Genomic DNA, 12,684 nt, shown 5'->3' with positions numbered 1-12,684 from the left:
ATTTAGATTGGAAAAAAACTTCAAGACCATCAAGTCCAACCATAAACCTAACACCAAATAAATGAAGAACCTTCCCATACTGAGTTCATGTGTTAATGAATTATGTGACTGTACATGTGGTGTGTTTCCCCCTGCACCCCCGTGGTTTTTTTTTTTGTTTCTTTTTTATTTTTTTTTTTCTTATTTTGGGATTTTTTTGGGGGTATGTGTGGTTTGTTGTTGGTTGTGTGTCTGGTTTGTGTCTCTTAGGCAGTGAGTAGAGGGTAAAAAATAAGAAGAAAAACAAATTGTCAGTTAAAAAGTATAATCTGAAGAGAACTTCATAAACCGTAGTAATTTAGGATAATTATCTATATTTTAATCTTAACATGGGCAAAATCCTTTTTGATTTGTGTTGAATAAGGAGTGCAAGATTTACCTCCTGAACAGAGAAAGACCTCTGTACTCAGATGTAGTACGAATAGTTTAGGAAAAGTTAATGGTGTTTTGAAAAACCTTAAAGTATAAAAGAACAGTAGGATAAAATAGGAGTGTTATTATTTGCTGTGGGGTTGTTTCTAAATGTTTTTCTTTGTCACACCTATTGAGTAAAGTCTGTCTTTAGTTTAGCTTTATATTTTTGAGTACTGTGAAGTTGTTGGTGCCTTTCTGTATAACTCAATAAAATTATTTTTTCTGTTGAAGGCGTATTTTTGTTGAATTCAGTTCTTTCTGTTGAATCTCCTTTGCTTGCATCTGACCTTTATTTATGTTGATTTTGCTTCATTTTTTCATTTACCATGCTGTTCAGTTTTTGGATGCCAGGAGAACAAAGGTTTGTCTGCTATTTGCAGTCAATTTATTTTTTGAAATTCAGTATTGCTTATTGTGTTTTTTTGTTTGCTTGTTAGAGATACAGTAATACCATTTACTAAACATGTTCATAGCTTTAGTTACCAAAAGAAAAAATAAACAAAACCAAAACTCCCAAACCAACCAGCCCCAACTCATCTGCTCCCCAAAGCCCTCTTCAGTTATAGTGAGTGCTTTGACTTGATAAATGACAGGACTGTTGAGCACTATGAAGGGCAGAATTAATCACCTTTAGCCTATGAAGTAATTTAGAAAACATGGAATACTGAATCTTTCAGCTTCATAGGCACATACCAGCTGTACTAATGGATATGTCACTGCCTAATGTTTGGGTTTGTTGGTTTGCCTTTCTTTACTATTTATTTTATCCCTGACACTATTTTGTGTTGTCTCTTTTTTTTTTTTTTTTTTCTTTTCCTGGGAGCACTTGAAAGGTATTACAAATATCATTACATGTGTTTGCTGTTTTATTAGGTTGTTTGATATACTTTCATCATTGATTCTAATGAATTTTTGTAACAGCATACAGCAAAACTTTAAGCAAAGACTATTCCTATGTTGAGGTCCAAAACTGATATTTTTTTTTTCCCTGTTTCTTCATTGCAGCATCTGCAATTGACAATCCAGGCACTTCAAGATGAGCTTAGAACCCAGAGAGACCTTAACCATCTTCTCCAGCAAGAAAGTGGAAACAGAGGGGCTGAGCATTTTACCATTGAGCTCACAGAGGAGAATTTTCGAAGACTTCAAGCAGAACATGATCGACAAGCTAAAGAGCTCTTCCTGTTGAGAAAAACGCTAGAAGAAATGGAGCTTAGGATTGAAACACAAAAGCAAACACTGAATGCCAGAGATGAATCAATAAAAAAGCTTCTGGAAATGTTACAAAGTAAAGGTTTGCCATCTAAAGGAATGGAAGATGACAATGAGAGAACTCGAAGGATGGCAGAGGCTGAATCTCAGGTTAATCATTTAGAAGTGATTTTAGATCAGAAGGAGAAGGAAAACATGCATCTTAGAGAGGTAAGCAAAAACTAATTTATTTGTTTAACAGATATTGTCAAAATACTTGCTGCATTTTTAGAAATATACTTTAGAGTATCTAAGTGTTTTACTGCTCTCATTTTCTCGTCAAAAATAACATGCATTTGTTTTACATCTGAAATAAATACACAACAGGATTATATGGCATTTGAAAGCAAGTATAAGAAATTATGGAAGAAAAACAATTGTATTTGGGGCTTATTGTCTCTGACATGGCTGCTTTGCATAATTTCTGTTTGCTTTGTATTTTGACCAATCAGTGTTTGGCAATTGAAGACTAGAATACTGAAGAGTGGAGTAACACCTGCTGCTGCTTTAAACTAACTAGCCATGAGTGTATGTGACTTTTATTTTATACCCCTTGTTAAAATATTTTGCCTTCCATATAAACAAATGCTTCTGCCTACATGCATCTCTACTGTATTTTAATGTTTGGTGCCCAAACTTTTTGGGTAAATATGCCACATAATGTTGCTGCAGTAAAATGCTGGAGTGGTGGCTGCACTGTACTTTGACAGATCCTTAATTCGATCCCAAGTCTACCTGCACCAGCAACCCATATCATTTGTGAATGCATTTTTAGGACTGGGTTTGAGATGATTGAATTAGTACAGCTGAAAGAAAATCTGGCCTGGGGTCAAGACGATCTGCCCCTCTATGTCTCGTCAGCATTATTATGCGACTAGTGGCAGGCAAACAAGACAGTGTGAGTCTTCCTCAGAAAGACCTTGTGCTTCCTGCTAAGAAGGGTGAAAATTGCAGGGAGATGGAGCACAAGCTGCCCACAATAAGAGCAATAAGGACAAACAGGTATGTTTCCTTAGACACTCGGCAACAGTTTAGTGTGATTGAACTTCCAGGCAATAAAAATGCCAATTTGCCTGACAGATCAAAGCGTGAATAAAATCAGTACAGGAACAGAGAAAACTATTACTGGCTTCTCTACATCAATAAATGTATGAATGCTAGAGATTAAGAACAGCTATTTACATCTACATAATGTTGTCTAAATATTTTCTTTGCTATGGACAAATTATTTTATATTAGCTAATGGCCACTTTAGTTTTCCTTATTCTTCCCCCCCTCTTTTGTCTTCTCTAACGTAGAATGTGTATTGATGATTTGGTGGTACCTGAGGCCCATCCGAAGCTTGGAAACTGGGAAATTTGCAAGGCATAATGATACATTTCAGTAAAGTTGTTTTTGTGAAGTTGTGGATCCTGAGTCTTTTCACAGGCAGAATTTTAATTGAAAAGTGATGCCACCTGTTAATGACGTCTGAAACTCAATGAATCCTGAAAGGGGTTGCATAAGGAGTTAATGATACAGAGTTTGTGATGAGGAAGGATTGTGGGAGAAGTTCTATGAATAAGCAGACAACTTTCTGGATTCAGATCTGCTATTCTCGGGGTACTACATACAGTCTGTTTCAAGATGGATGATTTATTATTTGGTTTATGTGATATTTTGTTTTGTTTTTATTTTACGTGTTGCACGAATATTGCTTAAGTTTGTGAATCCTAATTTGAGTATGTATTTGACATGAATAAATTTACAGTGGAAATTTGAAGAAGGTTTCTAATTAACACAGTCAAGAACAGTGAGAGAAATAGAACTAAATAGAGCTTGAAAAGTAGATAAAATGCAAGCTTCCAAGTGAAGTCCTTGGGCATCCAATTTATATAATAATAGGAGATCATATTGCTATTTATAGACTGCATGTTTCTCCTATATTTGTACTGAACTAGTTTTATGTTTCAGAGTTCCCCCGTGTTACCCTCAGGAGCCAGAAAAAAAATTGTTTCTCCCTCAGTTTCTGTGAGGGTGTAGAGGTTGTCTTTCCTATGGAGTGCTGCAAGTATAGAATGGGGTTTACCGAGTTTCTGCTTATGACATGCTGGAATGCCTTGGTAACTGATCGAGGTTTAAAAATTTACTAGGTTTGCTTTCTGGAATCTGTCAATCTCCGTGTCAGATTAGCAGGAGCTATCTAGTGATCTGGAGATTTTGCCTAACAATTTCCTTGCTGTTATAAGAATTCAAGGCTTTGGATGAAGTCTGTTTTCCCAGCTTTCTTCCTGTTGCGCATGGTATTTATGGGTTTTACTTTTTTCCCTCCTGGAGATTGTAGAGCTTGTTGTAGGCAGCTTACAACTATGATGTGTAAGGTGTGTAAACTCTTTATAAATGAAAAGCTTAGTAGATGACTGCTTGTTTTTCAGGAATCTGGATTTAATTGTTCAAGTGGGCTCTTGGAAAATGTTCTTATGTTCAAATTTTGTCTTTTGCTGTCTTGTTATAGGAAATTGTTTGCATGCTTTCAGAGGAACATACAGATATTCTGTAGAGTTTTATCCCTTTGTTAGAAGTCCAAACGGATCAACTTTTATCTTCATGTGTAGCTTGGCAAGTCCTTACTGGACTGCTGGACTGCTGGTTTGAATTGCTGTCACTGCACATAGTCTTCATCCTGCACAATACAGTTTTCCAACATGATGACACAGGAATTACTGTATAAATGACCTTGAAGAGTTACTGGATTTTTTTTCTTCTTTTCCTGAGAATGATTTCAAAGTAAACTGGAACTTGGATACATTTTTAATGGATTCCATTCATTAATTATTTAGTATTCACTCAAATTGTGTTAATCTTTCTAAATCTTTAACAAAATATTTGTCTTTGTAAAACTTCATCTAAAATATTCTGCTTTCTGTATTTTTACAGGTGGGAGTATAGAGATCATGTTGAGTATATTTCTGAGAACCTAGAATATTGTCATGTGTAACATACTGTTTGATCAGATCCTGAACACTTATTTGTTTTTTTAATTAGTTTTGCTATTTGACTTTCTGACAGTGTACTTGGAACAAAATAAGGAAGATAAACTTCCTTGTAGCAGCAAATTAAGGTATTCAATGAACAGTTTTCTAGCGTGTCAATTTACTGTTACAATGATAGATTCTGCTGTTACCTCCAGCAGAAAGAGTGCTGTCTATGGAAAAAAAGCAGCTGAAAACAGTGTAAATGAGGTTGAATGTGGAAAAAAATAACAGAAGACTACTGATTTTCTACAGCCTCAATGCTATGTTAAAAAGCGTATGTAGATTGACTTCTCATAAGCTATGCTGTTGGTATTTAGTTTAGAAGTACTTTTAGTCTGAAGTTTTTCAGTTCTTGAAATCTGTGTACCATCATGTCACCAAAAAAATCCTAGCTGGAGAAAAGCCAACTCTTATGTATTTTGCTGAGATTTTGAACATGTTTTCCCCTAATGCAGCCATATATTTCTCCCCTATACTGTTCATTGTTCTTTAAAATAGTGCCAAAGCAGGAATCTGTCTTCTTTTCTTCATTCACAGTCTTTTAGATTTCTTAGCATGTTGGAATAGAAAGCTAATGGATGAGACACAGAAGAAATTGATTTTGTTATTAATAATCACTGGTGGATGGATTTTTGACCAAACCAGACAATTAAACTAACATACTGTGAGAGAAATTGAAGAAATTCACTGGTTGTGAATATTGGCAATTTAAGACACTCTGTTCTGTACACTCATGTCTCCAATGGTTGTCAGATATCTTTCCTTGACCTCAACTGCCCTGAGCACTGATCCTACTAGGAATTGAATAGTAGGGGATATGTTGTTGTTCCAGAGCTGCGTTTGTCTAGCTAGTATTTTTTCAAAGTTCACTTAACTTTAGAGAAAGAAATAACTTTTCTTGTTGTCCTTCAGTCTGTAGCGCTTTGTCAGGTATGGAATATTTCTCATATTCATTTTCTGTCAATTTCATGTAAGCATGCATGTTACCAGAAACCAATATGCTACTGTTTTGATTCAAAATAATTTGCCAGATATCCAAGTATCATGTAAAATATTATCTTTCTTAAGCCAAATATCTGGAATTTCTCTGGGCCCTAGATTATATTTCTTAGAGAAGGTGCAGGGAAGAGGCATGCAAATAGATCGTGCACTAGAGGCATAGGAAAACTCTGGAAAAATGAAACAACTTCATTTTTCATATTCTTAGCAGATTTGGACTGACTTGGTGTAACTACCTGGCCCTCAAAAATTGTACCTTTCTGCATTGTGCAGTCCACTGCATCTTTAAAATTTGTTTCACAGAGGCAAACTTGTGCAGATAGGCTTACTCAAGTTTTCTATTTGAAGGTCTTAGGAATGGCAAATTTGAGGCTTATTATGTGGGAGGAGCAGGACAGTTCAGCTGAAGTTGTAATCCTGCTTTTTTACATGAATAAACAAAAAATGTGTCTGTAAGGGTCATTAAAATGTTGGGAAATAACCTATACAAAAAATGGGATTAGATTTCCTTTCATGTGTTAAGGAATTTAAAATATGGGGAATAAGCTTTCACAAGGATTGAAAAAGGTTATTAGGAAGGCGCTGGAGAGAGACTCGAACTCTCGTGGGTTACTCTGAGCAGTATTTATTGTAGAAGATTCGCAGGAACAGCAGGGTTGGATCACCTCCTCAGAGAGTGACAATCATACAGTAATACAGCTAGTCATTATATAGGGTTCTAACAAGTATTATGCAACTAAGCAAAATTTATCACTGTCTATCACTATTGATGTCTTCTATTGATGTCTTCAGGTTCCTTCTGTCCCAGTGGTCTTCATGTTTCACTTCTTTCTTCATGTTCCACTTCGGAAAGTACCGAACGGAAAGTCCTCGGTTACAGGGCTAGCTTTGAAGTTCCACCTGCCTCATTTGTTATCCATAGTTCATCAATCTAGTACAAAAATCAATCTAGTACAAAATCAGTAAACCTAAGAATAGCATTTATCAATGTCTAAGGATACAAAGCAAGCATAAGGTAACCACGCTCGTGGTTCTGGGAAAGGGCTATGCAGGAGACAAGGCTGAGACTTACAGCCTTAGCAGCACAGCTTATAACACTGATATAGGCCTGAAATCCTAATTTCCTATTTTCCTATAACAAGGATTGCTAGATTCCCAGCTTTGTGATAGTTATAACAAGTTTTCTGAATTGCTGATTCAAAAAGCAAGCAAGAACAAATAAAACTCTGACTGCATAGGAAAAAGCATGAGCATGTGTTTCTGTTCCAGTTTTGGAGATGCAACCTATTGAGGAGAGTGGTTTCTGAGAACTTCTGCCCAGTTTGCACTCAAGTTTTCCATCAAGTTAGACTGCATCCTGTGTCTGTAACTAACTAACCTCACTGAAATACTTTTGTTAATGTTTTCAGAGGTAGCTGAATTTGTCTTGATATTTTCTGGGGCAAAATAAAATAGCATTTGCTTTGATAAGGAAAGAATCTATGCTGTATGGAACGAACTGGTCTTTGCAAATACACACACGTAAGAAAAATGCCGTTCTTGGGCCAGGTAGTCTCCCTGTGAGTATGTTAATAGTTGAAAATCTGTCTTGAAGCCATAATGTCATACCATGGTGTACTTCATGTTTGGAATTAAGTATAATGAAAATCACTAAATATACGTTCCTGTCAGAAAATGCAAGATGCCTACCTTAAAGTTCTTAAACTGATTATCACGTCTCTACTTGCATTTTAAATAAACATTTTTTTTTTCTCTCTAACTTTGGGAGAACTCTAGGTAATATGGGGATTTTATCATGTGGAAATCTAGCACAGATGTTTGGTGTTACTTTTTTTTTCCAAACATAGTGACCACACATTATTTACCCTAAGTACCATTAAGTATTTTTTTATTATTGCTATTAAAATCTTGCCTTAGGCAAAGTCCCACTAAATGTCTAGTAAAGTCAAATGTTGAAATTCCAGCAAGTATTTTATTATATATACATACACATATATTACACGTGCCTTTTCTATATAACATACAATTTCACTAAAACAAAATCTGAGATCATATAGGATTTTATATAGACATTTTAACTCCTATCTTGCATGTATTCTTAAAATAACGTTGTTGCACATGGTTTAAAGCTACAGCTTTTTATATTTAGTAGCAATAAGAAGAAAACAGCTTCTTTATTATAATTTAAAGTGTACTTTTAAACTTTCAAGGGTTTTTAAAAACTTGCTCTATCTTTGAACTCAGCTTGGCCAAATAATGAAGGCTGCTGATAGGATTCGAACTGCCATCATGAATTAGTTATCGCATGTTTTTAAAGTTATTAAGGGAGCAAAGTCCCTTCTTCTACTGTGAACAGAACAGATGCCTTGCAGACTTTTGGTGTTTACTGTAAATGTCTTACACTGGAGCCAGTAGTAATTTACTAAGGAAATGCTTTATCGACACCAAACGTTTCTTCCCCGAAGTTAGTTGTATAGATTAACAACCATTCTAGACTGAACCTCTTTATTAGGTTCATTAGTGCTTCTTTCCTTTTATTTCTCCTGGCTCAGCTCAAAATATTAATCTAATCAGTTACTATAAAGACAATTACTGTCTATCAAAATATCAATAGTAATATGTGTTTTTGAGGTCAGCTCTTAAGTATACAGAAGGACTTTGCAATGTTGGCAGTCACTCCAGACATTAGAAAGCAGGCAGAACCTGATTATGCTCTAGAGAACAGTTATTACATCTAACATAGCCATTCAGATTTTCTTATGCCCCGTGATATTGTTGCCAGCGTTCTTGGTTGCAGTTGTGTTAGGCTTACAAGCCTACACGGAGGATTAGAAAGCTTTGTTCCTTTAGAAATCAGTTTCTTTAAATACTGGATTGCTGTCCATGACAACATCACCTGTAGTTTGGAATCTAGAATATGAGAAAACTGTCAGTTTCAAACTAACACATCTCAGAGTACCAACTAAAGAAATTATTTTAGGAAGACTGAAAAATCAGAGATTCACAAATAAGCTGGGTTTTCTATGCCTTTCAATATGTAGCGGTGTTGTTGACCCTGCCAGTGTTCCTGGAAAATGCATCTTTTAGAAGGTAATCTGGGGACTGTCTTGAATTGCTGTAAAACAAGTATCATCCCCAAATGTGGAAATACTAACTTTGCAGGGCTGTTTGGTCAGTTCACACATTTACAACTTTCAAGCTGCATGTAAGCATTTTAGAGACTAGCCAATAACAAAACAGAGAAAAGTGATCAATTTTGGTTTCTATAATAGATTTTGTTTCCTTTCATCTTCTCTCTGTTATATTTTAAAGTTTTTGTTCTGTAAACCTGCAGCTACTCATCTTTGTGGCAGTAATTTAATTACACCATTCCATAATGTAATTTTCTCTAGCTTCATCTTCTTGTCCTTCACATGCATGACAATAGCTTACATATGTGACTCATAGCTCTGCCATGTAGATATATTTTTCACAGAGAGAATCAGAGCTGAATTTGCAGGGAAGAGGGGAGCTGGTTACTCTTTAATTCCTATGTATACTTTTCTGCTTTAGACTCTCTCTGAAGTGCAAGATGGCATACTCAGAGAGTAGTTAAGCTGTGGAATAGATTGCCCAGAGATGTTGAAGAACCTAATTGGGATGAGGACATACAAGGTAAAGATTGTAAATCCCAGAGAATTTATACTTATAGCAGAATTTATTATGCTTAGAAATGCATTTGAAAGCCATTTGGTCACACTATGTGCTATCTTCAACATATATTTTAGAATTATTTTCATTTAGTATTTCTGTCTACATTAGATAATCCATGGCTAAGAGTTTTCTTAGAATAGTAATTAGAAAAATAAAAAACTTGTCAGAGAGCGTGGAAATCTGCTGCTCCTGTTGAAATGGAACTAGACTGGAGTGAGAGGCATCTCTTCAGTTGCTCTGTACAATGTAACACCTATGCGGTGCTAGCTGATTGCTGTTTCCTAGTCACCTGGTCCTTTCAGGGAGAAGTCATATTTCTTTCTTAGAGCCTCTAAAGAAAAAAGGTAACATGAGCTATATTGTTCATATAATATATAATGAAAATAAATAAAAGGGAGAGAAAGAAACATCAAGGAAGATTAAAAAACAAATACAGAAACCAAATTGAAGCACCAAATTATTTCTGATCTAGCAAACAGATGTAAATTTCTTGTTGAAACAGTTCAACCCCATTCTTCAGAAAGAACATACAGCCTTTGATCTGGTGGAACTGGAATTTAACTAGTCACTAATTAGCTGATTGTATCCCAATTTTACAGATGTATTCATTGGCTTTTCTTGATTACAGGTTATTTTTTTGTTGTTGTTGACAGCTTGAGCCTGGCAGTCCAACATGATTATAGAGCTGTCAATATTCATTTGCAAATAAAAAATCGGATAATGAGTATAAGTGTATACTATATCACTATAAAGATTTGGTTAAAATATTGATGAATATCTCCCATGTGCTCTGAAAGATCTTTGTCCACTAAAATTATGGATATGTCAAACCCTGTTTTTTTTGTTTGGTGTTTTTTGTGAGTCAAATGAGGTCAATGGGATGAATTGAGTGACTTAAGGTGAATAGGATTAGATTTGAAAGAACAAATGAATCCAGACATGATTACTTGAAACCACCCAGACTTTTTAGAGCCACTTATGTATCATGAATATATTTAGAATAGTTACTGGTTCTGTGTATTCTTGTGATGTTTCCAAGATTAAGGGCAGTATTAATACAGGCAGTTATATGAGCTCAGGGGATTACTTACTGTTATGCCTGTCTGTAGGGTATGGGGCCTTGCCTGTTCCTTCCGCTTTCATACAGTAGAGTTGAGCAATATTCCTGCTGGCCTTTTAGTAACACTTCATAGTTCTTGTTGAAGGAAATGAAGTGATAAATAAAAACAATATGTGATCCAGGGAAGTGTGAATCAGACATCTTTCCCTAATTACTGAAAGAGGAGTGCATATGCAATACCCTATTATAGGCTGTAATGAATTATCAATTTTTTGGAGGTGTAGAAAGACAGAACTGTAGTGTTTGCTACTCTGTAGACTCAGAAGGTGTAAGGGGCATATCTAGAATGTTCTTTATTGGTCTACTTTTTACACAATTTACTTGAATTTAATATTCTTAAATACACTATCTATATTCTCTCATAGACAGTTATGATACTGGTAGATTTTGTACGTAGTCCAAGTTCTGCTGATATAATTGAGAAGAAGAAAAGCAATCTAATAATTGACATAGAGGAGAATTCTTAGTCAACTTACTGCTGTACTTGGTAATTATAAACAGGTTCTTAGTGGTGTGTCACTGAGTTCTGGCTACTGTATTCCTCCATTAACAAAATTTTTATGCTGGCAAACTGGTTACTAATTCTCTTCAAGCATCTATCATGAAAGTGTTCCAAATGAGGTTAGTAAAGGGACATCTTACTTAAAGGAATGTTCTTCACACACTGTTCTCCTTAAAATCTTCATTTTAATCTGTTAATAGATAATTAACAGCTAGATATATATTTACTTAGTCACGCTGCTCTAATTGGCTTTAGCTGTTAACATATTTCCCTCAATATAATTCTGTTTACAAAAATACGTGGACCTTAGGTTTTAGATTTATAGTGATGAATATAAGTTAAATGATGTGTTTTTCTTTGGCTCATTATTTGACTAGAAAAATTATTCTCTTTATATGTGATCTTTAGAAGGAGAACCTGAGTAATTTCTCAGTTCATGGTATCTTTTCTGCAAGTTTCCACAAATAGCGAGTTAATTAAATTCCTGCTTTTTTTCATTATCAGCTGAATTTTTTACAAGGTTTATTAACTAAAGCAGCGATCTTCAGATGCTGAGCAATAGATAGTATATTGCTTACTACATATCTGAAAGTATTATGAGGAAAAAGGTGTTATTGTGCCCTTATTTCCCACATATCATCTTGTGACTACTGATGATGTTCGGATGATATTTTAAGATTAAAGCTTCATTGAGTTCAGGTTTCTCTTCAAGTGAAATTGCTTAATTGCAAATGTATGTAACCCATAAGAATTACTGTACTGCAGGATCACTTTTGACAAGAAACAATTGTTTGGTAATGAAGTAATGAATTTTCTGTGCTAGTTACATGCAGAATAAGTCAAATTATGGTTCAAATGGTTTAGCTGTGGCTGTCTTTAAAGTGTGGTGCTTGATGCTGCTTCACCAGTCATTGACAACATATCCTACTTATGGAGGAGCTGAAGTGCTGTACTTCAAAAAAGTAGTATGTTAGTGCCAAAACCAACAAAAAAATGCATTGTTTCTGCTTTGCTGTACTTGCAAAGTGTGATTCTGTGATTCAGTTTTGTGAATTCATAAATCTGGCTAATGTAGAAGAGGTTTTAGTCATTTTTTTTCATGGCAAATGAATAAATAACTGCTATCATGTCATGTAAGCAGTACGTCATGAAATTTGTTAGAAATTACTATACGGCTATCATGATTATGCTATTCTTTTGCAGCAGTATTCACACTGAAAGAAAGGTTGCGTGAGATTTTTTTTTTATGGTTTCCTAAAGGAACTGTGCTATGAAAACTGGAGGCACAGAGAAACTTAGCATATTCTATGTTCATACATCCTCTTGTCAAGGAGTGGAGATTAAAAAACAAGATCAAACCAAAAAAAATCAAATAAACCAAAAAAACCCTGAACAAAACAAACCAGCACGTGACAGTCTAAGAGTAGAGCATCTTTTTATCTGTTTTACTTGCTTTTTCAAAGTTCTTTTCTTTCTTAAATTAGCAATTGGTTTATAATCTACTGTCTTGAAACTCACTAACCAGAGAGTACTTTGTGGTTCATTTTTTTTTCTGATAGCTTCTCATTCTACAATAATACCCTTATTTCAAGATGCTTGTGTAAAATATTAATCAGAATCTAATTGTATAGTTTGTTTAAAAACAAAGATGT

At 34.9% G+C, this 12,684-nt stretch overlaps 1 protein-coding gene across 1 annotated transcript in view; it reads left to right on the top strand.

The window, feature by feature from the left end:
• The window catches only part of ERC2 (ELKS/RAB6-interacting/CAST family member 2), a gene marked incomplete at its 3' end in the record, with an annotated part of 314,399 nt that overhangs the window by 34,314 nt on the left and 267,401 nt on the right, over positions 1–12,684 (top strand). Inside the window, exons 2-3 of the mRNA XM_082060309.1 lie at positions 791–814; positions 1,459–1,875. Coding sequence (XP_081916435.1) covers positions 791–814; positions 1,459–1,875 — 441 coding nt within the window. The remainder of the gene's footprint in view (positions 1–790; positions 815–1,458; positions 1,876–12,684) is intronic.

Source organism: Streptopelia decaocto (genome assembly GCF_964273445.1).
Source record: "Streptopelia decaocto genome assembly, chromosome: 8".
Taxonomy (NCBI): domain Eukaryota; kingdom Metazoa; phylum Chordata; class Aves; order Columbiformes; family Columbidae; genus Streptopelia; species Streptopelia decaocto.
Note: the sequence above shows the minus strand (reverse complement) of the source record. Positions and strands in the feature narration are given on the sequence as shown.